This window comes from Pelodiscus sinensis, chromosome 2, assembly GCF_049634645.1.
Source record: "Pelodiscus sinensis isolate JC-2024 chromosome 2, ASM4963464v1, whole genome shotgun sequence".
In the NCBI taxonomy this organism is placed as follows: domain Eukaryota; kingdom Metazoa; phylum Chordata; order Testudines; family Trionychidae; genus Pelodiscus; species Pelodiscus sinensis.
In genome coordinates, this window is record NC_134712.1 from 160,652,095 (window position 1) to 160,676,728 (window position 24,634).

General features: G+C 46.2%; 1 protein-coding gene across 2 annotated transcripts in view; it reads right to left on the reverse strand.

Moving 5' to 3' along the window:
- Positions 1-23,861, reverse strand: part of RAMP3 (receptor activity modifying protein 3) — a 91,004-nt gene extending 67,143 nt beyond the window's left edge. The window contains exon 1 of one of the 2 annotated variants that reach the window (XM_006133274.3): positions 23,614-23,861. In XM_006133274.3, coding sequence (XP_006133336.1) covers positions 23,614-23,806 — 193 coding nt within the window. In that variant the 5' untranslated portion in view covers positions 23,807-23,861. The other variant, XM_025189757.2, reaches the window with a different exon arrangement.
- Positions 23,862-24,634: the final 773 nt, after the last annotated feature.

Here is a 24,634-nt window from a genome sequence, read left to right on the forward strand (position 1 = left end):
AAAAAAGGTTGCCTCCTGCCTCCCATAGTTTTAATAATCCGAACTATAAGTGCCCATGCATGGTTCAGAAAGTCATCTTTTGTTCACATTGTTACTAATTGTTTGTGCTTTGTAAGAGGAGCAGACTATTGAAAAATAGAGAAGCAAGAGAGAAAACAATCATAATGTACTGTGAAAAAGAACAAAGGAAATGAGGCAAATGAAGCCCAGAGATCTGGGCAATGGAAGGAACACGACACAAAGGAAGGATGCAGGAAACAAACAGAAGCTGTAATAAATATAGCACATGAAAGAAATACCGCAGGCACAATTTAAAATAACTTTGGTGAGGTGGGGTGGAGGAACCTACATCAAGGAATGAATAGGGACAAAATGGAAAAAGGGAAAATAAATCTGTGCAGGCAGGTGTAATGAACTGTGCCCTAAAGGAGATCCCTGCATCTCAGCTGTCCACCACCCCAACTATAAGCTTATATCCACACTAGACTGCAGCTTGGGTTCTGGGAGGGTTACTCTAGCACAGGTTCAAGGGCTGCGCAGGGGAAGCACTAACAGCTGGGAGATAATGAGAAGTTGGTAAGCTGACTCCCCATAGGCTCAGTACTTTAAAGAGGGATCAAGTATTTCTTATAGTGAGTGGTTTGTGCTCACTAGAAGTGGGATTTCTGGGGGAACTTGGCTATTGTCCTACTCTGCTTCGTATAATAAATAAATAATAATAATTAATACCTAGCTGCTGCATAGCTCTTTCATTGATAGAGTCAAAAAGGCTCTACAAATGATGCAGGTCAGCATCATTTATCTCCATTTTACAGACGGGAAAATGAGGGCACGGAGAAGGGAAGTGAGTTAGTGTTAATTGTTTGTAAGCCACATGAAAAGAATGCAGCCAGATATGGTGTTCCCAATTTACTATTTTGGCTAAGTCAAAATCTGGATGGACAGATGGAAGGAAGGAAAGAATTCCTAAAACCCACAAAGAATTTAGTGGAGATCTAGATTTAAATGAAAAACCATTTTGCTTTGACCTTTGCCCTGCTACCTGGCCCTTTCATATACTTCCCCCAGTCAATTTTTGTTCCTGTATGAAAAACAAGCATACTAAGTGATGTTGTTTAATATTTGGCACTAAACGTCCAATGAAGAGCTATACTTTGTCAGAGTTTGAAACACCATTGTCTGGTATTTGAATTGGGAAGGGAATTTAGGCAGGTTAATCCCTGGGCACTGGCATTCTACTTCCACAGAACAAGGAAAGCATAAGGTGAAGTAATTCAGACTTCTCTTATCCATCCATCAGTGCAAATCAACATGGAACACTTCTAATGTTTCCAGTAGCTCAAGTCTCCCCGTCCACTCAGAACTTCCCAACCTTTTCTGAGACTGCCAAGAAGCATGCCACTTATTCTGAAACCTCACTTCAGTTGTGTGATCTGAAAGCCAGCAACACAGCCCTACCTGTGGTAAAGCACTTAACTTGCTGTTGGCAACATATAAAGACTTGACAATTTCTGATTAACCAAAGTCTCTGAAGCTTCAGGAGGTAGGCAAGTTAGTTTGTACAGGATAAATTTAAAAAACAACTAATGGTCTGGTAGCACTTTAAAGACTAACAAACCATATAGATGGTATCATGAGCTTTCGTGGGCACAGCCCAGATCTTCAGATGACCGGAGTCTCTGAGACAGGCTTTCTGCTTCTTGAAACTGTTTTACTTACATCCACCCTGCAATAAAGGATCTTTGGCACAGACACAGAGGGCCAGATCAGCTGACCTGGGGTCATGGGGATTTTGTCTGCAGGGCTAAAAAACTATGGTACAGGCAGTCACCGGGTTACGTACAAGATAGGGACTGTAGGTTTGTTCTTAAGTTGAATCTGTATGTAAGTCGGAACTGGCGTCAGCCGCTGCTGAAACTGATCAGTTTCAACCGCGGCTAGATCTGGACGCCAGTTCTGACTTACATACAGATTCAACTTAAGAAACCCAGGCGTCCCCAAGTCAGCTGCTGCTGAAACTGATCAGCGGCTGATTCCAGGAAGCCCGGGGCAGAGCAACTCTGCCTTGGGCTTCCTGTAGTCAGCTGCTGGTCAGTTTCAGCAGCAGCTGACTTGGGGACGCCTGGGGCAGAGCAGCTGGGGTGCTGCTGGGTTGCTCCAGTAGCGCGGCTCCTCGGCACTACTGGAGCAACCCAGCAGCACCCCAACTGCTCTGCCCCAGGTGTCCTGATTCAGCCGCTGCTGAAACTGACCAGCAGCGGCTGAATCAGGACACCTGGGGCAGAGCAGCTGGGGTGCTGCCGGGTTGGTCCGGAGCGACGCTGCAGGACCAACCCGGCAGTCCCCAGCTGCTCTACCCCAGGGGTAGGCAAGAAAAGCCTGGTCTGCTGGGTGGGGGGCACTAGCTGCACCCCCGCCCCCAGCAGACCAGGGAGACCTGGGAGACGCGGAGCAAAGCCACAGAGCACGCAGGCAGCGGGACAGTCCGGGCGCGCTGTGGCTGCCCCACTGCTGGCGTGCTCCAAGGCTTTGCTCCCCATCTCCCTGGTCTGCTGGTCGGGAGACGGGGAGCAAAGCGGCGGAGCACGCCCGCAGGGGGACAGCTCAAGCGCGCCTGGGCTGTCCCGCTGCGGGCGTGCTCCAAGGCTTTGCTCCCCATCTCCCTGCAGACCAGGGAGACGGGGAGCAGCTTTTCTCGCCCCGGAGGATGGGGGCAGCGGACCGCGGCTCATCTGGGTGTCCCGCCGCTCCCGTCCTCCGGGGCGAGAAAAGCCCCGTTCGTAACTGCGGATCCGACATAAGTCGGATCCACGTAACTCGGGGACTGCCTGTATAGACATTCCAGCTCAGGCTGTATCCCAGATTCTGAAATCCCACGAGGAAAATGGGTCCAAAGACCAGGCTCCTGCAGCCCAAATCCTGTTAGCCCAAATCAATAGTTCTGGACCCTAACTATCTGTGCTGTGGGGGATTTGTCGTAGTGTAGACAAACCCATGGGTTAGACCACCTCCTCCAGCATGGCTATAGTGCCCTCAGCCCCGCCCATGAAGTCAGACACCAGGATCAAAAGCAAATGTCCCTGGCTGCACTAGTTCAGGAGCATACAAGCTGCAAAGCCTGGTTCAAGAGGGTAGAGTGCAGGTGATACACCAATCCCAGAGGATCTCCCTATGCAGGGAAGCTTCAGTGGGCCCTATTGCAAGGTGTGGGGAACTGACTCTGCAACTCCGGAGGGATGGGGACGTGGAAGGGCCAGTGCTGGGGGCAGCCATCCCTTAACGCCACACAGCGTGCAGCATGCCACCCCACCCAATCACCCTCAGCGCCACATGGAATGTGCGGCACAGCACTCTGGCTGTGCACTCTTCAACCATTGCCTAGGCCAGGAGTGGGCAATAATTTTTAAAAGGGAGCCACTTCATAAATTTCTGATGTGGTCCTGAGCTGCCCCAGAAGGGGCAGAGCTTTGGGCAAAAGGGACGGGGCAAGGAGACTTCTTGTCCCCCCATCCATACACACACACAGACCCTGATTGGCCTGGGGAGGGAGAGAGCATGAAGTCTTCTCCCCATCCCCGGCACTTAGAAAGAAATGCAGGCTGTTTTAAAACAGCTGGCATTTCTCTCTAGCCGCTGCACGCCCTGGCAGGGGGCAGAGACTTTGCACATTCTCCTGTCTTCAGGTCTTGATTGACCTGGGAGTGGAGGAGCGACAGGATGGCTGCAGGCCAGATTCCCTGCTTTCACTGCTGTTGTTCCCAGTGTAGCGCCGCAGCCCCTGAAATATCTGCTTTATATCCACAGATATCTACGTGTGGATATAAATTCGGTATCTATGCAGGCCTCTACCCATTCTTACTGTTTCAAGGAGAGACTTTCAAAGGTTACTAGTAAGTTCTAGACACAACATTTCTATCTAGTTTATCATGGAAGCTTTGCACCTACATCTCCAGTTTGGCAACAAAAACCTCAAACAGAGATGTTAAATTAGGGTTCCATCATAACTTTTCTGCCTTATTCAAATTTAGATTGTCATTGTTACAGAAAGATATATAAAGTGGCAGTCTTCACAACACTTAATATACAACTTTGTTAGTCTATAAAGTGCTACCAGACCATTTGTTGTTTTTTAAGTTTATCCTGTACTCGGCTACCCCCTGAAGTTTCTAATTATTTAGTGTCAGTAGCACTTGTGTGAAGTAAACTCACAACATGTTCTTAAATGGATGACACGAACAATTATACAGAGTCATTCTTAGGCAGACATTTCTCCTCCTGAGAACCACAGATCAAATCCTTCCCTGTTACAAAAAGAAAAAAAAGTGTTTGTTGCAAAAGTGTATGTGAGCTTATGGAATCAGGAATTGTTTGTGGCTGACTCCCAGCCTCACACACAGGGAAATCTATGGAGCTCTCTCTCAGGGTGTGTCTAGACTACATGGCTCCATCGACGGAGCCATGTAAAGTAGTTTACTCGGCATAGTCAAAGAAGTGGGGATGTAAATAATCCCTGCTTCATTAAAATATTACTGGCCGCAGCACTATGCCGATGATCAGCTGATCCAGCACAGCGTGGCAGTCTAGATGCGCTGCGGTCAACAAGGAAAGCCTTTGGGGACCGCTCCGGTAAACCTCGTAACACAAGGCATACCGGAGCAGTCGACAAAGGCTTCTCTTGTCAACCGCATCGCATCTACACTGCTGCGCTGTGCCGGATCAACTGATCATCGGCATAGCGCGGCGGCCATTTTTATTTTAATGAAGTGGGGATTATTTAAATCCCCACTTCTTTGACTATGCCGAGTAAACTATTTTACATGGCTCCATTGAAGGAGCCATGAAGTCTAGCCGCCCCCTCAGAGACTACATCAATGCAAGTCTAGCAGTGCAGACTTGCCGAGAACTAAGCTAGTCAGAAGATGATCCAGTATAAACCTCTTAAAGGGCAATCAGAAAAGCTTTTCAAATGCTCCTAAATCACTAATTATTGAATTCACATCTGTGTACAGGTCCCTGCATGCTACACACAAAAAATCATTCAATAAGAGTGCAGAGTGATGTGGAGAACCTTACAGAAGCTCTTAGCACTGAGATGAGTTTTTCTTTAGCAGAAAATATATGTATGCAGGTGAGTGGGGAATTATTCCTTCCTTTGCTTAGCACACGAGACCTGAGATCAATGATCAGTGTTTCTCATAAAATATTCTGGGCTTGATCCTTTGCTTACTGCTGTTTTACCTTGACATACACTGCAGCTGTCTACTGAGCACCATAATCTGCAAGTGGTTGTGTTGCAGGAGAAACTTTAAATCTTAACTTAGATCTTGACTCATCATAAACTCAATTCAGCTTTAAGGGCCATAGAGGAGTTTCTGTCTACATGTCCATGTCTTACCTAGAACAGTAGGGTCCTGCTCCTGATTAGTGCCACTGGATTACAAATACTCTATAATTCTTGAGTGTACATCAAGGGTGGGCAAAAGCCTCTCGGTGAGCTGGATCTGGCCCACCTAGGGCTTTGATCTGGACCACGAGGCCCCACCCCCTAACAAGTGTGCACTGCAGGTGAAGGAGTCAGCCCTGCCTCTCCCCTCCCCCCCGTGCAACCACTGAAGAGGAGGCAGCGCTGAGGTTAAGGCTCCTAAACAGCGCCTCAGCCATGCGGCCTGGGGCTGGCCCAGGAGGCGCTGCTACTGCGGCTACATGGTCCGGGGCCAGCCCTGGAGACTGGAGACACTGCTGTCATGACACCTCCAGCCTTCAGGCCCCAGGCGACGTGGCCACAGTAGCGGCACCTCCAGGGTCAGTCCTAGGTCTCCTGGCTGCAGCAGTGGCACCTCTGCCCTCCAAGGCAGTCTGTGGCCACAGTGCCTCAGGGCCAGCCCTGAACCAAGTGGCTGTGGCAGCAATGTCTCCTGCCTCCATGGCCACATGGCTATAGCAGCGGTGCCTCTGGGGCTGGTCCCGGGCTGTATGACCATGGCAGTGGTGCCTCCAGCCCCAGGATGTGTGGCCACGGTACAGGTGCCTCTGGCCTCCAGGGCTAACCCGCAGTTGCATAGCTGTGGCAATGGTACCTCCAGGCCCAGCCCTGAACTGCGTGGCCACCGTGGAAGCAGGGACTACCTCAGGGGCAGCTGGGACAGTGTGGTTGCAGCCATTGCTGCAAGGGGGCATGAAGCCAGGTCAGGTTCATCCTCATTCCCAGATGCTCCCCACCCCAATCCTGTCACTTCCCTCCCCATCAAGACCGGGAACCCCCATCATGCTCTGACATCCTCCCTTGTTCTTGCACCCTGTCATGGTCATGAGGGATGGCCAACAGCCTGGGGATTAAGGGGTTAACTGTACCTAGCCAGGTAGCAATCAGCCAATAGAAATGCAGATAGGGATTTCAAACTGAGACAAAGGAATTTGGGGGTTTTCCCTTCTTTGTCTCTGTGCCAGTTTGCTCTAGACAGAAGACCTGTCTCTCTCTCCAAGAAAAAGACTCTTCATAACCAACCAATTAGCCCATCATAAGACGGGATTTTTAGGTCTCTCCTCCACGTTGGTCTTCTTTCCTGAGCCTCCGGTCTCTCGCTCCGTCTCTCTCGCTCTCTCTCTCCTCCTCTTACTGCCTCCCTCTCTCTCTCTCACCTCTTCTCCGCCTTCTGCCTCTCTCTCCATCTCTTTCTCTTCTCCCCCTCTGGCCTCTCACTCTTTCTCTGCTCTCCTCTGCCTCCGTCGGGGATGCATAGTCATCCAGGCCTCTCCCGCTGGGTGTGTACATAACTGCCCCACCCCCCTTCGCCTCCTGCCATGGCGCTCGGCTGACTTCTGCGCCGCTCAGCCGGGCCGCCACATGGGAGCAAGCAGCACAAACAGCCTCTCTCTCTTCTCCTCCTACTGCCTCGCCCTCTCTCTCTCTCAGCTCTTGTCCGCCTCCTGCCTCTCTCTCCTTCTCTCTCTCGTTCTCTTCTCTCCCTCCCACCTCTCACTCTGTGTTTCTCTTCTCCTCCTTCTGCTGCGTCTCTCTCACTCTCTCTCTTGCTGTCCTCCACCTCCTCCATTCTCCTCTCTATCTCCTCCGTGTCCTCTGTGTCTGCTCCACTTTCCTCCTTTTGAATCCAGCGCCCTTTCCTGACATCAGAGACACACGCTCATCCAGGCCCCACCCCCTGGCAGTTCCCTCTGGGCAGCACTGTTGCCTCCCGCCGTGGCGCTCGGCTGACTTCTACGTCGCTCAGTCGGGCCGCTGCGCGGGAGCAAGCGGTGCAAGCAGCCGTTTGGGCCCCGCGGTCCCCATGCAGCATCCCCAGGGGTGCTGCATGGGGAGCGCGGGGCCCAAACGGCCGCTTGCGCCGCTTGCTCCCATGCGGCAGCCCGACTGAGCGGCGCAGAAGTCAGCCGAGCGCCACAGCGGGAGGCAACAGTGCTGCCCAGAGGGAACTGCCAGCATTTTAGCGTTACAGAGTCACAGACATTGGGTACAATATATATGATGTGTAAGTAGGGCAAAGTTTAGATAAATCTATTAGGTTTTATTGTTTTCTGTGGTGGGACTTTGGATCTGATGTCTGTGCTGTTACAAATGAGTTTTTCTCTCCTTTGTAACTAAGTTTTGGCCCATGGGAGTCCCCATGAGAATATTAATTGGTGACTTTTTCCATCTAGTCATTATGCTTGTAAGAGGAGTATTGTTTTGATAATAAAAGTACTTTCTTTTTTATTAACCTGGTATTGGTTCGTTCTGTGTCCTGGAAAATCTGTCTGTGGGATCTGCATGCCTCTGACTAGGGGATAGCAGCCACAGACTGCAGTTTGTATTTTCTCTTTCTTTTTCAAGCTCTTTGGTGAAAAGAGCTTGGAGTGCCCTGGGGTTGGTTTCAAGTGTCCACCCGTTTGTGGGTTCAAAAGCACTTGATGGTGGCAGCGGATTTTTATCCCCAAAATCTAGGTTTTTAGGATTTTGGGGGGAAGTTTTATACCAAAGTCTGAAGAGAGGAGGTTTTGGAGTACTTTTGCGGGCCCCCACTTCTGCATTCATTGTGCCAGAGTGGGGAAGCAGCCATGACACACCCTCTCTCCTGGCCACACACTCCACCCTCCCTTGTTCCTGTTCCCTCCACCTGGCCAGGCACCCTACTTCAAGCCTGCTTCTGAACCCCAGCTCCCTCCCAGATTCTGTACCCCATTCCTATCCTACTTGCTGACAGCCCTGTCTCATGCACTGTACCCCTCATTTTTGTCCCTACCCCAGAGCCTAAGGAGGTCCATAAAATCCACTAACTGGGAAGCCCTAAACCTCCATCCCTCCCTTCTCTTCCCTTCACCTCATGAGGCTGGGCCACCAGAGGAGTGAGGTGTTTCAGTTGGGACCACATCAGTGAGCACTGGAGGTTTTTGGAGGATTTTTTTGCTTCTCACTTGTGTGGTCCCAACTGATTTTTCTGTGGGTCAGTGACCCCCAACCCAAAAAGGGTTCCCCACCCCTACCATAAATAAAGAAAACATTGAAATCTTTTGTGTTGGACATAATATTTTACTTTATTTAAAATGAAGTTTGATAAACTAACATGAGAAAGTTAAAACGCTTAATCTGTTTCATAATTTAAATTAAACTGTTCTTACTAGCTGCAGCTGGTTCAGAAAATAAGGCCACCGTACCCAGCAGGGTAGTTCTCAACCCTGCCCCTTTCCTCCCGAGACCCCGCCCCCTTCTGGGTCGGGACATGGCCACTTCCGAAATTTGTGAAGGGGCCCCCCTTCCAAAATTATTGCCTATCCCTGGTATATACCCACCTTATGGAAAATTTCTACAGAATTCAATTGAAATGAGGATTTTCCTATAGGCTTTTTTGGAGCATCCTATCTCTTCCAGCTAATAGTAAAGAATAATTTAAAAACTATAGAAAGAGATTATTTTGTATTAAATTCTATAGGTTTTTAGAATCTTCTAGAGAATTCTATTGGCTTCATCCCTATTATATTCTGTGCAATTTTTTCAATAAGGTATGTCTGCACATTTGATTTTTTTTACACCAAAATGTTCTTTAATAGATCCATTGCTTTAGTTTTATGGTGGCTTTGCAAATTTATAAAATATAGTTTGAATTGGTACAAAAATACCAAAAAATCACTGGACAGTTACATTTTTTGGTAATCTTAACTACCAATTAAATTTTCCGTTTTGTTTTTTGTGACTGGAACACTAAAAGTTGATTATTTTAAGTGCTACCCCTTTAACTATTTCAGCACTGCCTAAGATAGAGATGCATTTTGCCCTATGTGCACCCTCGTCTACATGGAAAATCTTTTCATAGGCCTTTACAGAACACCAATCAATGTAATATCAAGATGCTAAAATCCTCAGTGAGCTGTCACAGCAAGTACGTCCTGCTACAGCAGATGCCAGCAACAAAAAGGTTAAGCAGCACAGTTATATTAAGCCCATACCAATTAGAAGGAAAAAGCCAATGGCTTGAAAAGGCACCATACATTTCTGATATGTTTTTTTCAAGCATTTGAACTTATACATCTTCACCACACCTTGTAAAGTAGTTTTTGTTGTTTCCATTTTACAAGCAGGGAAATGAAGGCAGAATACATTAAGTGATTCACACAAGACCACAGCAGAAAGTCAGTGTCAGGGTTGGGATATTCATTCCTAACATCCAGTTCTGTGCCAGGGCGACTAAATCACAGCTCCCTCTGTCTCCATGAAATAGATTATGGCCAAACGAAGTGTTATAGATGTGAACATCTCTATCTAAAAGATGTACATGAGGTGTGGCTGTGCCACATTATGGCTAAGGTGCAACCAAAAATAAAGGCAAAAGCTAAGGTGGAGTACAAAGAATTTCATCAGCTATTTAAATTATTCCTAGGGAGGTATTGCTTCCAGTTCACTGATTGCAATGGAAGATTATCATTAGACTCTAAGAGAGTATATGACCCTTAGTCTACTAATCTACAATGAATCACATGATTTCCAGGAAGCAAATATTTTTAGCATGTGTGATGCTACATAGTCTTTAGCCAAAGAAACATGAAAACACTAAAGCAAAGGTGATGTGGCATAAAGTTTACTTACAATCAGGAAATATAAAGGTCAACCCAATACTGGCTTAACTCAACATCTAGCCACCTGTGAATGGCAAGTACAGTATGAGTCCCTCAAGGCAAATAAGGACTTTAATCACAGGAACTACAAAGAAGAGCCAAGTGAGCTTACATTTTTTTAAGCCTTGGGAAGGGGAAGTGACCCACTTATGTTTCACACACGAGGGTCACAGCACACTCCCTCCTGAGGAAGTGTTTATAGCACGGGACACTTAAAGACATTTCAAGCTTCTTTTTCCCCTGAGAAGCAGAAACTTTCAATCGAGATCCTGATATCACAGGAGATCAGAGAAATGTTTTTTCCTTGCAACAAAATTACCACCATGATTAACTCACCCAGCCCCACATTACTTGTGCTCTTCTTGCAGCCTGCTCATGCTCACCCGTAACAGGCTAAATGTCCCAATGTCGATGTGACTTCATCTGAATCAATTTTTCAGTAAAGTCCATATTGCCATAAGAGACTAATTGTGCTTGAGGTCCTTTCCAGCCTGAATTCCCGGTTGTCGGTCACAGATGAGTGCATAAGACTTTTTATGGGAGAACAGTACATTCACCCATCCCAGTCACAAACCGGGGTGACAGTACCTTAATTTTTTTTCTGGTACCCTCATATCATAACCCACGATTGGGGTGAGGTGCTCAGGAAAAAGGAATTCAGGTCAAGGTTCCCCGTATACTACAGTAGCAGCTCTCTGCTGAGGACAGAGACTGGGAGAGACTTGCTGCTCTGTCCTCATCTGGGAGCTGCTGCTGCGGTGGAGGGAGAAGTGCCCCTCCCTCAGCCAGGCAGCTCCGTACCCAGAGTCCTGAGTCCCTAGCTGGGCGGGGCTCATTAAGCAGCGGTGAGGCTGTGCTGCCACGCAGCTTAGAAGGAGCCTTGGTTTGGATGGGTTGCAATATGACAGTACCTATAAGAAATGTAAGAGTGGGGTGGAGTGTGGAGGGCTCAGAGCAGGAGGCTGAGGTGTGGTGAGGCTTGGCGCAGGGCCCTAGGTATGTGGGTGGAGGTGCAGGAGTCAGGGCAGGCATCTGGGAGTTTGGGGGACACTCAAGGCATCAGGCTGGGAACATATAGGATGCAAAAGTCAGGGCAGATGGCTGGGGAGGAGTGCAGGGAGTAAGGTAAGGGATGGGGATATAGGGAGGAAGTATGTGGTGAGGCCTGGGGCTGGGTTACCTTACCTGGCGGTTGGATGGATTCCTGCTCCACTTGCACTTGTTCGCTTCCAAGGGAGCTATGGGCTGCCCCATGTGGGGGCACTGATGCAGGCAAACAGGCCGCAGCAATGTGAGAGACCCTGGTCTGCCACTTCCTTCCCCTGGATTCTTCCCAGAGCCCCCCCAGCAGCTGCACATGCCAGGGACTGCACATGCGCTGCCCAGTGTACATCAAGTGAGGGGCAGCAGGACAGCACTGGATGTACCAGGAGCCCAGCTGGGAGTGTGCACGCCTCCCCTACAGTGTGCCCCCAGCCGGCCCCTTTCACACCTGCCTGCCTCACGAGGCTGCCTTCTGCTTCTCATGGTATGTAAGGCCACTAGCTCTAGCCCGTAGCTAGAGACCAGCAGGAGCCTGACAGGGAGAGTGCACCATAAGCCGTACTGCACGCCTTCACCTGCAGCAGAGTACCCCAGCCAGCTCTTACTGGAGCGACTCACTGCAGTGCACTTCCTTATTTTCACCTCTGGTCACAACAGCTGCAAAGTAGCAACAAGATCTCAGACCTTGGCACATACTTTGTTACATTGTAATTTATATAGCCTCACACATTTATATAGGTATGCATGGAACTTGAAAAATAAATAAAATAATGGGTCTCTGCCCCAAGAGAAGAGTTTTGTGTAAACTCAAGATCTTATCTCTCTTGCCAACAGAAGCTGGTGCAATAAAAGATGTTCTCTCATTCACCTTGTCTCTCTGAAGGTACGTCTACACTAGCCCCCTAGATCGATCTAGGGAGGCTAATGAGGGTGACCGGAATTGCAAATCAAGCCCGGGATTTAAATATCCCGCGTTTGATTTGCATGTTCCTGGCCGGTCGCCATTTTAGAAATTGACTAGCCCAAAGTAACTGCCCGCGTCTACACGCGGCAATGAAACGGGATTCCGATTTAAAGCCCCTAATTCGAATTAGCTGTTAAGCCTCATTGCAGAAGGAATACCAGCTAATTCAAGTTAGGGCTTTAAATCGGAATCCCGTTTCACTGCCACATGTAGATGCGGGCAGTTACTTCGGGCTAGTCAATTTCTAAAATGGCGACCGGCCGGGAACATGCAAATCAAGCGCGGGATATTTAAATCCTGGGCTTGATTTGCAATTCTGGTCGCCCTCATTAGCCTCTCTAGATCGATCTGGGGGCTAGTGCAGATGTACCCTGACATATTAAAGTGACATTTGAGGTTGGGGGACTTTGCAACAATTCACATTTGAATCAAAGGGAACGTAAATGCATGAAATGACTTGAGTCCAAATGAAGAATCCAGTTCTGCCCTCAGTTACACTGGTGTCACTCATTAATATCAGTGGAATTGCCACGCGTCTGGCTGAGGGCAGACTGGGGCTAATGGGATTGAGTTTTCCTCTGGAAGGGAAAGTGATGATGTTTTGAGTTTTGTTTTTTTAGATAAGACACAGTTTTGAAGATCTATATTTTCTTTAACTTAAAAAATAACAAGTGGCCTGGTAGCACTTTATAGACATTTTGAACTTCATGATTCATAAAATACCATTAGTTCATTTTAAAAATTCAGTGGTGAAAACATTACAGACAAAGAGAGATTATGTGGAGGATTAATCTTACCACTTTTTTCCTCTCTCTCCCATATTACCTTATGCAAAAGAACTACATTCCAGATTTATTACAGTTATGACTGTAAATAATAAAACCAGGACCATTCACGGTTAAGTGTTCCCTAAAAGTCTTCTAGCATCTAAGTTATACATACAGAAAGAAGATGCATTCATTTGCATTTCACCTTTAAACTGTAGCTTTCTTTGCTTTTTGTCAATTTACCTTTCTGCTGTATTTTATCTCAACGTGTTATTAAGAAAGTATAAGGAAAGTAACATGTACAACACTGCCCAGCCCCAGTGAAAAAGACATTCATTCACTGGAAATTGTGGGAAACAAGGGTTGCATTAGGGGTATGCCACTAAACATGCATGGGAACAACAACAACAACAACAACAAAACCCACCCACACTATATGGGAAACATAGTTCTTCCCTCGGATCCCTGGAAATAATCCAAACTTAGTGAAAGTGTGAATGTGTCCCCAATGCCATATATTCCAGATCCTAAAAATCAAGCTGGAAAACAGAAGTTAATCTGCTGTCAAGAGGCTTGTCTACACTATGGAGAAGATCAACTCCCCGAAGGTCAATGTTCTAATGTTTGAGTTAGCAGATCTAGTGTAGAGCCCCAAATCCAATGCTGAGGTCAGCCCTGTACTCCTCATTCTGTGAGGACTAAGAGAAGCCAATGGGAGTGTATGCGCCCATCAACCTCCCACTGCAGTGGCTTGGGTTAAGGAAAACCGAGAAGCATAGCTGGGTGGTATGTCTTAAACTGACCTGCCTGGTCTACTGTAGACAAGCCCAAGGACAGGCTCCTATGAAAACTTTGAGATGGAGTCTCCTGAGTGCAAAGGTAGCAATATCAGATTGATCCAGAGCAGTATCAGCAAACACCATAGCTACTGAACAGCAAGGCTGTGTCTACATTGGCACCCTTTTCCGGAAAAGAGATGCTAATGAGACAAGTCGGAATTGCAAATGCCACGGGGGATTTAAATATCCCCCGCGGCATTTGCATGAACATGGCTGCTGCTTTTTTCCAGCTCGGGGCTTTGCCAGAGAAAAGCGCCAGTCTAGACGGGATCTTTTGGAAAATAAACCCTTTTCCGGAAGATCCCTTAATCCTCTTAAAATGTCCCTTAGTCCGAACTCCGTGCCCGCGGCTACACGCGACACAGAGTAGGTAGTTCAAATTAGGATCTCTATTTCGAACTACCGGTACACCTCGTTTCACGAGGAGTAACGGTAGTTCGAATTAGACATCCTAATTCGAACTACCTACTCCATTCCACGTGTATCTGCGGGCACGGAGTTTGGACTAAGGGACATTTAAAAATGGTGGCGCCCGGGAAGATGCAAATGAAGCCCGTGATATTTAAATCCTGGGCTTCATCTGCAACTTCGAATGCCTACATTAGCCTCCCTAGTTCAAACTAGGGGGCTAGTGTAGACAAACCCAAACTAAATTTTATACAATATCCATACTGTCTTCAAACATGTTTTCTCCCCAAACTCACAGACAGCACTAATAGGCGTACAAAATCTCAAATTTTAAAAGAAAATGTCTGTCTGATTGTAATAAAATATCTGTTTGTATAGAAGTCAGAAATAAAAATCAGAATTAAGTTTTTTTTTAAAGGAAATATCAGAACTAATTGTTATCCTGTTATTCCTGCCTTCACTTGGAACTTCTATTTTACAGCTGGGCCACAGATAATAGGGTTGGTACCAACTGCTTTGTTTAAAATAGCCAGGAGACTTTTCATAATTCTTTATCAACAGCAATAACTGCATGCGCCTTATTCTAGCCTTGATTGCTTTCTTAATCCATAAACTCTCTGGTCACTTGATTGAATGCAAAGAAGTTTCAGATTGGCAAATGTGATTTAAAATGGAATTGTTGACGCAGCCTGATCCAGGTGTTTATTAGCTCTGTTCACAATGCAAGAGTTTGTTTGATACAAATGCTATCATTAAGGCTGCAAAGCAGTATTTGTAATCTGTGCTTTCACTTGCTCTTCTTGGGCTGCTATTTTCTATGCTTGATCTCAGACAAAAGGTGATATTTTTGGTAGAAGTTTGAAGAAAGCCCTTTTAAGGCTTTGTGGAGTTATATGAGGCTGAAGAATAGGCAGCAAGGTTGCTTCCCCATCCCTCCAGTAAAAATAAATCAACCATATAGATTTGTTGGATCTGGAAGGGCTCTTGAGAGGTCATCTAGTCCAGTTCCTGTGCTGAGGCAGAACTGAGTATACTTAGGCCATCCCTGACAGGTGTTTGTCCAATCTGTCCTTAGAAACCTCCCGTGATAGGGACTCCACAACCTCCCTTAGAAGCCTATTCCAGAGCTTAACTATCCTTGTGGTTAAAAAGTATTTCCTAATATTAACATACATCTCCCTTGCTGTGCATTAAGCTTCCTTCAGTAGACACAGAGAACACTGTTTTCTTTATAACGGCACTTAACAAATTTGAAGACTGTTATCAGGTTCCTCCTTAGTGTATGTCTGCACTGCAATTAAAACCTGCAGTTGGCCCATGCTGGCTGACTGACTCGCAGGGCTCAGGCTGTAGGGATGTTTAATTGCAGTGTCAATTTGCAGGTTCAAGCTGATGCCAAGTTCCAGGACCCTGAGAGGCAGAAGGATCCAAGAGCACAGGTAAGAAACTAAGAAATCTACACAGCAATAAAACAGTCCCTCAACCCAAGTCCCATGAGCCCAAGTCAGCTGGCATGGGCCAACCGTAGTGTCTAACTGCAGTGTAGACATACCCTCAGCCTTCTGTTCTCAAGACTAAGCATGCCCAGGCTTTTCAACCTTTCCTCACAGATCAAATTTTCTAAACCTTTTATTGTTTTTGCCTCTGGACAGTCTCCAACTTGCTCATATCTTCCTAATATGTGGAGCCCAGGGCTGGACACAGTTCTCCAGCTGAGGCTTCACCTGTCCTGAGTGGAGAGGGACAATAACCTCCCATGTCTTACAGAAGATGTTCCCGTTAATACAGCCCCAGAATAAAAGCCCTTTTTTTCGCAACTGAATTGCACTATCAACTCATATTCAATGTGTGGTCCACTGTAACCTCAGACCCTTTCTGGTTCTCTAACCAGCAATCTTCCATTTTCTAGTTATAGGCTTGATTTTTCTTTCCCAAGTGTGGTACTTTGCACTTGTCTTTATTGAATTTTATCTTGTTAATTTCAGATCAATTCTCCAACTTGTCACGGTCATTCTGAATTCTATTCCTGTCCTCCAAAGTGCTTGTAATGCCTCCCAGCTTGGTATTACCGGCAAATTTTATGAGCAGACTCTCCACTAAATTATCCGAGTTACCAATTGTAAGCAGGGGAATGGTCCCACTATTGTGGGGAACTGTCCTGGCTTCTATACCACCCCGGTGAAATGGACCAGCGAAGGGATCTGAGTCCCCGCTCCTACTTCCTTTACCCCACGGCCTCCCTGATCCTGAGGGCTCCCCCTCCACTCTCCTGAGTAGCAGAGCCCTTGAAACCCCAACAAGGCTGGGCCCAGGTTTCCTGGGGCTTAATCCATGACCTTGTAGTCACTTGGGGCAGGGGCTAGGGTGTCCCCACTCCGAGGTGCTCTCTTCACACTGCATGCTTTCTTGGCCCAGTGATCACTTCATAAGGTTCAAAGCAAATACAATTTATTAAATATCAACTGATTCAAGAGAAAAGAATAAGAAAAATGAAAATGGTTAAATGAGAACACACAGTCCTGTTCTGTAGCACGGGGACATCAAAACAGCAGTCTGCAGAGTGTAAGGGCAGTTAACAGTCTCTTCCTTAGAGGCCCCTTAGAGGCCCTGGATGTGCTGCAGGGGGGCTACAGGCTGGACACGCTTGCTCTGCCAGTGACCACACAGCCTCAAGCTCTAAGTGGCCAGACTCCTCTCCCAGTCTGACCTGCTGGGCCTCTTGGCTGGTGATATCTCCCTGCCCAGAGCCTCTCCCCACACTTTGCTGGTCCCAGCTGCTCACCACACCCAGCTGCAGGCTGTGCTGCTCTGCCAGTGTCCAGCTCCTTGCGTTGCTTCTCTGTCCCTTTTGGCTCTCTGAGCGCTGCCAGTCTGCTGCTCAAGACAGGGTCTGCGCTCCTTGGGCTGTATGTGCCTGGCTCTGTTGCTGCAGGACTGCCCCTCAGCACAGCTTGCACTCCTTGGGCTGTGTGTGCCTGGCTCTGTTGCTACAGGACTGCCTCTCCACACAGCTTGCTCCTCTTAGCTGTCTCTCAGCTCTCTCCTTGCTCAGAGAGACCCAGAAAAATCCTAGCTCACAGGGAGGATGGGGCCTGGCCTCTTACTTTCCTCACTGGCCTGCCCAACCTGTCAGTCAGGCCGAGCTGGAGTGTTGGCTGCTTTCCATTGTCTCTGGGATCTGTCAGTCTCATGGACCCTTCCCCTTTTGATACTGGGAGCTGGCGAACCAAAAACTCCCACAGAGTTTTAGTAAGGGGCTAACTATCCCCTTACACAATGAAAATATGGATGAGTAGCAGACCCAGGACATACACCTACAGTAACCCACTAGATTCATACCATAGTTTGAAAGTGCACCATTGATAGCTACTCTTTGAATAGGACCTTTCAACCAGTTTTGCAAACGCTTTATAGTAATTTAATCTAGATCACATTTCCCCAGTTTATTTATGAAAATGTGACATTGGTCTATGTCCCAGCCATAGTAAAATCAAGATCTATCACATCTTCTGCTTTCCCCATCTCAACTATGCCATTGCCTTATTCTCCCCTGTCTTCTAGGCATTGGCAGCAGTGGGGGGAAGTGGAGCAATGTGGATTCATTCCCCTGGCTTCCAGACACATCACTCAGGGAAAGGGCACGACCACCCCTCACACTAACAAGCAAGCAGTGGAGCTGAGGGAGCAGAGCCATGTTGCTCCACTTCCCTACCTCCCCTTTCCCCTCCCCCCACAATTTTGCCGGTGAGTGCGAGAGGTTTGACTGCTGCTTCAGGCACTACACCTCCACTAGTCCCCCAGCCTGCATTGCTCAGGGCAGGGGGCTTGGAGGAAGACAAGAGCAGAGATGGAGCAGGAACAGGCCTGGGATGCAGGGTCATTGTCCCAGCACTCTCCCAGTAGCACAAGGAGGAGTCACATGGCTGGTGTCCCCCTGCCTCCTCCCCCGCGGCCTTCCTCACTAGTCAACCCTGCTTCTAGGGTTGCTGTCTTAAGGCTGGCATAGATACAAACTTGCACTAAAATACCTCAGCCCGTTCTAATTCTCAGACTTTTTTATTTCAGTGCAAGTCTGTATGGACAAACATCTTTCAAAATGAAGTCATATTTTGTAATAAGTGCCTTGTTTTTTTACTGAAATAGAACTCTTATTTTTAAATCAGAGGGCACTCACACACAGACTACCACCAACGGTGTAATTTAAGGGTGGTGGCATTATTATGATAGCAATATGTATGTGGACAAGCACTATAGGGAAAATCAGTTTGCTACAAGAGAGGTGAGATGTAAACAGAGCCACAGATTGGCCACAAAGGGTATTTAGCAAGTGGCCCTATTGCACCACTTTATTTTTTTCTTATTATAGTGGCAGTATTGGAGATTGATTTCCTTAAAACTAGGGCCATCAGTGAATAACCTCTGTGATCAGCATTGAAGTGGCAGAAAGAAACAGCCTCTTAAACAAATAACAGTTTGGCACTGTAATGTAGGAATATGGCTTAAAAGGCAGAACCACCACAGCTAGCACCCTTTTTATTGAGGGCATCCAGTCATACACCAGGAATTCATGCTCAGCAATATTATTGTAAAATTGAGTGTGTGTGTGTGTGTGTGTACGTGTACGAGCATGTATGTGTGTGTGCAAGCATGTGTGTGTGTGTGTGTGTGTGTGTGTGTGCAGTGGGGGGGTTTAAATCACACACACTGGCTGGCTGTGTCTAGACTGACAAGTTTTTCCGCTAAAACTTGAAAGCTATCTACACTGGCCGCTTGAATTTCCACAAGAACACTGACTTCCTACTGTCTGAAATCAGTGCTTCTTGCAGAAATACTATGCTGCTCCCGTTCGGGCAAAAGTCCCTTTTGTTCCCGTTCGGGCAAAGCTTTTGCGCAAAAGAGCCAGTGTAGACAGCTCAGATTTGTTTTGCACAAAAAAGCCCCAATCGCGAAAATGGCGATCGAGGCTTTTTTGCGCAAAAGCGTGTCTAGATTGGCACGGACGCTTTTCTGCAAAAAGTGCTTTTGTGGAAAAGCGTCCGTGACAATCTAGACGCTCTTTTCCACAAATGCTTTTAACGAAAAACTTTTCCATTAAAAAGCATTTGCGGAAAATCATGCCAGTCTAGACATAGCCACTGAGACAGTTTCATATCTATGTAAAGAGAAGAGTCAGAGCCAAGTGCTGCTCTCACTTAAACTGGTGTAAATCAGGAATTCAGTGGAACTTCATCAGAGTAACTGCAATCAGAATCAGGCTGCCAATTTGTGTGTGTCTATCTCCTATCTTTAATCTGCAATGTACCTCTACTCAGTCTTGTAGGTGGTGTCCTTCTTCATTTCTGGGACCAGCATGGTTTTGCTTGAGTATTTGATGCTCTCTGCTGCCACCCACAGCACATGCATGTACATTTCTGAAGAGCTTTCTCTTATGAACGCTACATTTTTTTCTAATCACATTCATTGTATCAAGAATGAGCCTGTACAATGGGATCCGGGCAGGCTGTAGGAATATTCAGGTTACATGGTGGGAGGGAGAGGAAGGAAGATGGCAAGGGTGAAGTATTGTAGGAGCTGTGCCATGATCTAACAAACTTGGAAGCAGGAGCTGCATCAGCATTTGTCTGCTTTGCTTCAAAAGTGATAGCACTCATTTCTGCTGCTTATTTTGTCCCTGTTAATTGCTGTTTGGAAACATGCAGGATCCCTGACAAAGTAGAGCAGTGATTTGGCAGTAGCAGTTGGTCTGGTCTGTTTCAGAATGAGATGTTCTCTTTTTAAAAGTACACACAGACTTGTACTTATGTCTGACTGACACATTGGTCTATTGTATTCAGTGTAGTTCCCAGGCTGATTTTCCCTCCCTTTATCTCAACCCTTCTAGCCACATACAATGGACCAGATTAATCTGTAAGATAATAGGTAACTTTTTTTCAAAGGTAATCCATTTTTTTAAAATCAATTTTTCATCCCTTTATCTTTCTCACTAGAATCCAATATTACAGGGAGTTGAACATGAGGGCACTCTGTATTTACAAAATTCACAAAGTACCTTGCAGGAATGAGTCCTTCTTATATAGCTACAGTAAAAATTAAGTGTGGAGTTGTAATCCAAAGCATAAAATACAAGAGTTGGACCCTAAAGCAATATTCTATTTCCAGATCTGCCACTGATTTGCTGTGCAGCTCTAGCAAAATACTTAGCTTCTCTGTACTACAGTTCCCAAGCTGTAAAATACAGTGATAATGATACTTTCCAATTTTATAGAATGTTTTGAGATCTGGGCATGAAAAGTACTAAAGATCATGATAATTATCACATTTCTACCTTACCATGTTTTGCTGACGCAGATACTAGTACAATTTACAAAAATTAAGTTTCAATATAAATAATAACCTTTTACACACATATATATAGCCCCTTTCATGTTTACATACAGACATAGCACTACTGATAAGCAGCCATCTTTACAGGATGGAGAAAGAGGAGAGGTTTGGCAAAGGAAAACAGAACAATTAATCATATAAAATATGCAGAGTGGTCAATTAAAGGCAATATCCTCACTGATTCTAAGATGCATATATGTATTACTTGTCAGAAGAATCAGTGAAAACTGCAATGGGCTTACACTTGCTACAGTTACTGACTACTATTTATAATAGATTCCTCATTGTGAGTATTTTAGTAATTATAAAGTTTGTTTTAAATCAGGGAATTAGTTCATTCCAATTAGATCTTTCTTGTTCATGCAAAATCCATCCCTTTGCTTCTGATTGAAAGCAAACCATTGTCAACTGTAGACCCCCAGGAAATCAGTTCTTCAGTGAAATTCAGATATGTGAGCAACTTGTCTAGTTTAAAACCTCTAGTCTGTTAGTGCCTCTGGTGAGAACTCTGTGTAATTGTTGAAGATACACAAAAAGTAGTCTTCAGTCTTCATTCTCTGAGAAAAATCCTTAGTAAATATGTTTCACTTGTGAGAGTCATGGCAAATCCTAGGACTGGATGATTCACCTACTCAGAAATAACCGATTATTTCCCTGTTTTCAGCAGTGAAGATATTACCCATTAGGTATCACAAAAGTTTGGATTCTGAAATATATTTGAAATGGAAATGTATACAACATTTGACTTCCTAAATAGATTTCAAACCATTTTAAAAGAACATTGCACCAAAGTGAACATTTTACTTTTTTAAAAACAAAAATAATGTACTATTAGCGAGCCATTGTTCCTGCAAATAGTCTGAATTGGATGTTCCACTTATTTATTGGCCTTTTCATGTAAAGATCCCTAACTTCTGTTCACACATGTTCAGGGCTGTCCTTACCCATACATAGCTAGTAGGGCACCTGAAAATTTGGGGCACCAGTAGGTCTTAATGTCCACCTACCTCATCTTCCTAGCCCTGTTCTGTGACTGCTGCAGCCTGGTAAGTCTAACACGAGAGAAAAGCTAGTTAATGTAAAAATGAAAAAGCCTTCCTGACCTATTAATAGAACACTGATCCTGCAAAAGAGCCATTTAAGTGGCAATGAAGCTATTTAACAGGCATTTGGAACCCTCAGGTATATACTGTCAGTTTCTGAACTTACTCTGTTAATCTGTAGGACCCAAGTTTAAAATTTGCTTTAAAAATATTTCATTAGTGTGTTACTGAAGATTATAAAAATCACATTTCCACAAAATGTCATCCCCTCCCCAGGCTGTTGTCGGGCATAGGGGCACCAGTTTAATAGTATTGTGTAGGGCCCCCAAAATCCTAAGGACAGCCCTACACACGTTTTTATCCCCTATAAAGTACAGTATTTGGAATACCATTTTAAATACTCTGGGCCTGATTCTCCTTGCTTACATCAAGTAACTGCATTGTCATCACCAGAATTATACAGGTGTAAATAAGATCAGAATAAAGACTGTCAGTAACTTTAGATATGACTATAAGGTGTTAAATCCCGAATTCCTAAAGTTAGCTACAGGGGAGAAAATGAAATATCAATGACTAAAAACAAAGTGTAAATTGAAGTTAAAGAATGTGAAAAATCTGAAAGGTATCTTCACACTTTTAAGTAACTGTTGGAGCAAATCCTAAATAGAATCAGCCAGTCTCCTGACTATAAAACTTCCCTGCTTTCCAAAGAGGGCTGGGGGCCCCACACTGAAGCTGGTGTGAAAAGGATGGCTATAATTCAGAAGGTAGTCAATACATTCTGCCTGGAAAGTTAGTACATATAATATTTATTGCTGGACTCATCTCCTGGCAAAACTGGCTTATGAGCTGTTGTCCTGGTGGTCAAAAAGGAAGCCTGAGTTACTAACTTGCAGCTCTCATTCAAGGAAAATGACCACTGTGCCTGAGTAAGGACTTCAGGAATAGATCATAAGTTTGCTCCAAATCTATAAGAAGCCAGCATTCACTTCAAAGGTGATTATTTTGAAAGATTTTACAGAAAAAAATATATGCTACCTTAGCTAAAATCATTGCACAAGGAAGAGGGGCAGGGGAAACATACAATTCCTTTGTACTTCAGTTCAGTTTGTACTTCAGTTCAGTTCTCAATACTTTTCAGGATTTGGCATCTTGTTTTTATATTTATTCACTTTTCTTCACTGGATTTTACTACAGCCATTGGCTGCATGCTTGAGGAGGTGGTTCTGTACCTATCACAGTATCACCCACACCTTGGGTGAAATGTATACATCTCAGACTGTAATTGATACAGCATGTATGGAGAAAATAAGGAGAGGACTAGAGAAACAGTTTCTCCCTTCTCACCAGGATACTACCAGAGATCTTTCCTCACTGCTTGATATCACAGGAAAAGACTCCTGGTCTTACAAAAAAATCCTTTCCCCCAAAAATCTCTTATTTTATTAGTTGCCTTTCTCTAGTCTTTACTTTTAATATACAGCTCCAACAACTGAGGTGAAAAAAGACAAATCAGACTTAATCACACAAAAATGCCTATGACAGCAGTAAAACCACCAAGCTTACCAAACACAGCCCTGCACATCTTCCTTGAGGACAGCCACAAACTCAATAATGCCTTAAGGAAGGGCTTCTTTTCAGGCTGCCTTACTCAGAGTGTTACTGAATAGCTTAGGGGAGGTGGGAGTTAGGAAGGGGAAGGTTATTACGGTTGTGTGTGTGGGGGGGGGGGGTTCCCCTGGCATGTAAGAAACCCTTATGAAATCACCTTTCTGGAAGGGCTGTGCTTCTCCAGCAGAATCAGGATTTCTGGAAAGAGGGACATTTACACTCAGCGAAAGATGCCTGGCAACATCTATTCCTTTCTCTCTGGCAAACCAATACGTTAACCTCTTTTCTCCCTGGGCTGATATAATACATGCTTTGCGTTCTTTAATTCAAAACCCCTTCCGAGGTCAGCAGAGACTCCAAAATGCTAGCAAAATCGGAGCGCTACCAACTTTTCATGGAGCCTTTTGCCCGACATGTCCTGGGCATCATCTTGCAAGCCAACTACTTACCCCACAGCGCAAAAAGGAAAAGTTGCCCTAGCCAGAAAGCATGCGTCTCCATCCCGCAACCAGGACTCAGAGCCTCTAGGGGGAAGCGCCCGCATGGGGAGGAAAGAGGGCGGCAGGTCTGCAGCCACCACAGCCGCCAGCACACACACCGCGGCTCAACCACAAGCTCGCCTATCAGGCGACCCCTCTTCATTCCTTTGCATCAAAGCGGCAGCAACTGGGGGTGGGCGCCCGAGCTCTCCCCTAGCTCCGCTCCTCCTCCCTGCCCTGAGATGCGCTCATCGGCCTCCCCGCACCAATCAGCGCCAGCTTCCCCCCCCCCCCTCCCCGCCAATCCTTCCTCCTCCCCCTTTCCCCGGCGCGCCTTGCATTGGGAAGGAGGAGAAGGATGTTGTGGCTATTCTGGGGGCAGCCGATGGGAAGTTTGGCTGCTGCTGAGAAGGAGCAGCAAGGAGGAGGCCCACCACGGAGGGGGGGCTGCCTGCCCTGCTGGGTGGGAGGAGAGTGAGACTGACCAGCGAGAAGCTTTGCCTGTCTGGGGGTTGTTATCTGAGCCTCCGGAGCGCCTGGGTGTCTGTGTGTGGTTCCTTGGGTGATAATCTGCAGCGCTTCTCTGAGCCAGGCTGGGTCCGGCTGCTGAGGGCTGGGTGGGTCTGTCTCCGCTTGCTTTGTGTGTCCAGCTGTCTCTCTGCACGACTCGTGGCCTCGAGCCAGTCTCCCCTGCCAAATAAAAAGGGGTCGGGGTGCCCATTGATCAGCAAAGGTCAAGGTGCCATAGTCGACAACCTCCCGGGTATAGGGGAAAGTCTCAGAGGGGTAGCCCTGTTAGTCTGCAACTTTTAAAAAAAAGAGTCCTGTGAAAACCTGTCTACACAGCAGGGCAAAAGTTGAATTAAGCTACACAACTTCAGCTACTTCCATTTGAAATAGCTTACTTCCGCCTTTGGCACTGTCTACACAGCAGGAAGTCAAAGGAAGAACACTCTTCCTCTGACTTCCCTTACTCCCTGGCTATGTCCAC